This window comes from Eurypyga helias, unplaced genomic scaffold (assembly GCF_000690775.1).
Source record: "Eurypyga helias isolate BGI_N326 unplaced genomic scaffold, ASM69077v1 scaffold4279, whole genome shotgun sequence".
In the NCBI taxonomy this organism is placed as follows: Eukaryota; Metazoa; Chordata; class Aves; order Eurypygiformes; family Eurypygidae; genus Eurypyga; species Eurypyga helias.
In genome coordinates this window covers 39,634-40,153 of record NW_010270019.1, presented here as the reverse complement: position 1 = coordinate 40,153, position 520 = coordinate 39,634, and the positions used below count along the sequence as shown (strand labels likewise).

At 50.8% G+C, this 520-nt stretch overlaps 1 protein-coding gene across 1 annotated transcript in view; it reads left to right on the top strand.

The window, feature by feature from the left end:
• Positions 1-424: 424 nt before the first annotated feature.
• AFF4 (AF4/FMR2 family, member 4) overlaps positions 425-520 on the top strand; it is a 29,944-nt gene continuing 29,848 nt past the window's right edge. The window contains exon 1 of the mRNA XM_010158278.1: positions 425-520. This exon is cut by the window's right edge and continues 45 nt beyond it. Coding sequence (XP_010156580.1) covers positions 425-520 — 96 coding nt within the window.

Sequence of the window (520 nt, the reverse complement as noted above, 5' to 3'; positions counted from 1 at the left end):
GCCCGGATCTGCAGTAGAGGTGGGGGGATAAAAGAGTAAAATCGAGGAACATTTGGGGGATGTGGAGGAGAAAAGGTGCTTTAGAAATGAATGGGGGGGTGTACAGCAAGGGTTGACATAGTGAAAGGATTCAGGCGGGTGAAACGCTTTGAAATAGTCACTTGCCTGAGGACTTTGTGGATTTTTGCCGTGTTTTAGTACTGCACAGCTTTGTTTGCTGGAAGTGGCCAGTACATTGAGTGTTACAGCCCTTCCACGTGCGAGGGGTCGTGAACCGGCCAGGCATCACTCAGTTCTGAGCAGTGACTGCGGAGGGTTCCGAGCTGGCGCGTTCTTTCGGCAGAACGGGGCAGGGTAACGGCGCGCTCGCGTCCTTCCTCGCTTCCTTCGGTGATCAGAAATTACTGTTTTTGTTTGTAGCAACATGAACCGTGAAGACCGGAATGTGCTGCGTATGAAAGAAAGGGAAAGGCGAAATCAAGAAATTCAACAGGGTGAAGAAGCCTTTCCACCTAACTCT